This window comes from Sinohyriopsis cumingii, unplaced genomic scaffold, assembly GCF_028554795.1.
Source record: "Sinohyriopsis cumingii isolate HCF-2022 unplaced genomic scaffold, ASM2855479v2 utg001869l, whole genome shotgun sequence".
NCBI lineage: Eukaryota > Metazoa > Mollusca > Bivalvia > Unionida > Unionidae > Sinohyriopsis > Sinohyriopsis cumingii.
The window spans coordinates 470,027-471,472 of NW_028316075.1; the positions used below are offsets into that span (position 1 = coordinate 470,027).

Consider the following 1,446-nt stretch of genomic DNA (forward strand, 5'->3'; position numbering starts at 1 on the left):
GATTCACCTGTTTCTCGGAGCCTCAAGATGTGGACCGACGTTCAATCTTCAACCCTTGTGTCAACAATGATGTTCAGAACGGACATGCTCATGTATGTCCGGTCCAAGTGGACTGTTGTTGATAGGACAGATACAAGTCTATAGATGAGGAGAGTTTATATAGAAAGACAAGGATGTCTCAAGAGGGTACTTGTGTATGGACCGGCAGTTAGAAGGAGTTTAAGAAGAAGAAGATGTAACAGATGCCATCTATGTTAATATTAATATTAACATAAACCCAAAGGCCCTTTTCAGGGCCAACCATATTTCTCGAAAAGAGATAGCCTTTCCATTGCCTACCCCTTTTTTTATTTTATTTTTTATTTTATTTTTTATTTTATTTAAAAAAAAATAGAGACCCTCCCTGTTTCAATTTTACATAGACCCTATACAGTCCCAGGGGTTTTTTGACCATGTTAAATTTACATAGAGCCTATATTGTCCCATGGGTTTTTGACCATGTTAATTCCCATAGACCCCAAATATTGTCCCACGATTTTTTTCCATGTTAAATTTACATAGACCCTATATTGTCCCAAGGGTATTTGTAATGATAAGTCCCATTGACCCTATAAGATCCCCCTTAACTACTTGCGGGCATCGTCGAAGGTTTTGCATCCATTACTAACAGCTGCACGCCAGCCAGGTCTATCCTTGGCGCAAGACTCGAGGTTTGTCACAGATATTGAGCAGCATCTCAGGATGTCCTTGATGGAGTCTTTGAATCCTTTCTTCGGGCGACCAATGTTTTTGTGTCCACTAGATAAAGCTCCATACAAATTCTGACGTGGCATTCGAGACTCCTCCATAAGGATGACATGACCCGTCCACCGGAGTTGGGTTCTCGTGACCATCGCTTCAATACTGGTTAAGCCTGCTCTATCCAGCACTTCTAGGTTCGTCACTCTGTCTTGCCATCTGACGCCCATAATCCAACGCAGGGCTCTCGTGTGGAAACGCTCAAGTTGCTTGATGTGCTTCTTATATGTTGTCCAGGTCTCACATCCATATAGGAGGTTTGTTTGCACAACTGCTTTACATACCTTTATCGCGGTGCGCAGTTTGATATTCCTGTGAGTCAACAAGCGATAGCGGAGACGTACTAATGATTGACTGGCGCTGCTGATGCGTGCCATTATTTCGTTGTCTAGCGATCCATCGGAAGATATGACGCTTCCAATGTACTTGAAGTGATCGACAACTTTCAGTTGGGTGTCTTCGATAGATACAATGGTGACTGGGACAGGTTAATGAAGTACCTCTGTCTTGTTCAGACTGATAGTGAGTCAGAAAAGTCGCGAGACTTCCGCGAAGCGAGTAACGATGATCTGGACATTTGCTTCCGTGTGTGCCATGAGAGCACAGTCATACGCGAAAAGCACTTCAAGAATAAGATTCTCCATTGTT

General features: G+C 42.9%; 1 protein-coding gene across 1 annotated transcript; it reads right to left on the reverse strand.

Annotated features, from left to right (window-relative positions):
- Positions 1-626: 626 nt before the first annotated feature.
- Positions 627-1,175, reverse strand: LOC149771423 (uncharacterized). Its single transcript, XM_089948473.1, has one exon. The coding sequence runs from the start codon at positions 1,173-1,175 to the stop codon at positions 627-629; it is 549 nt and encodes a 182-aa protein (XP_089804599.1).
- Between the last annotated feature and the right edge of the window lie 271 nt (positions 1,176-1,446).

What these genes read in the sequence shown, in the direction of transcription:
- LOC149771423 (XM_089948473.1), bottom strand. Translation starts at nt 1,175, where the DNA reads ATGGCACGCATCAGCAGCGCCAGTCAATCATTAGTACGTCTCCGCTAT.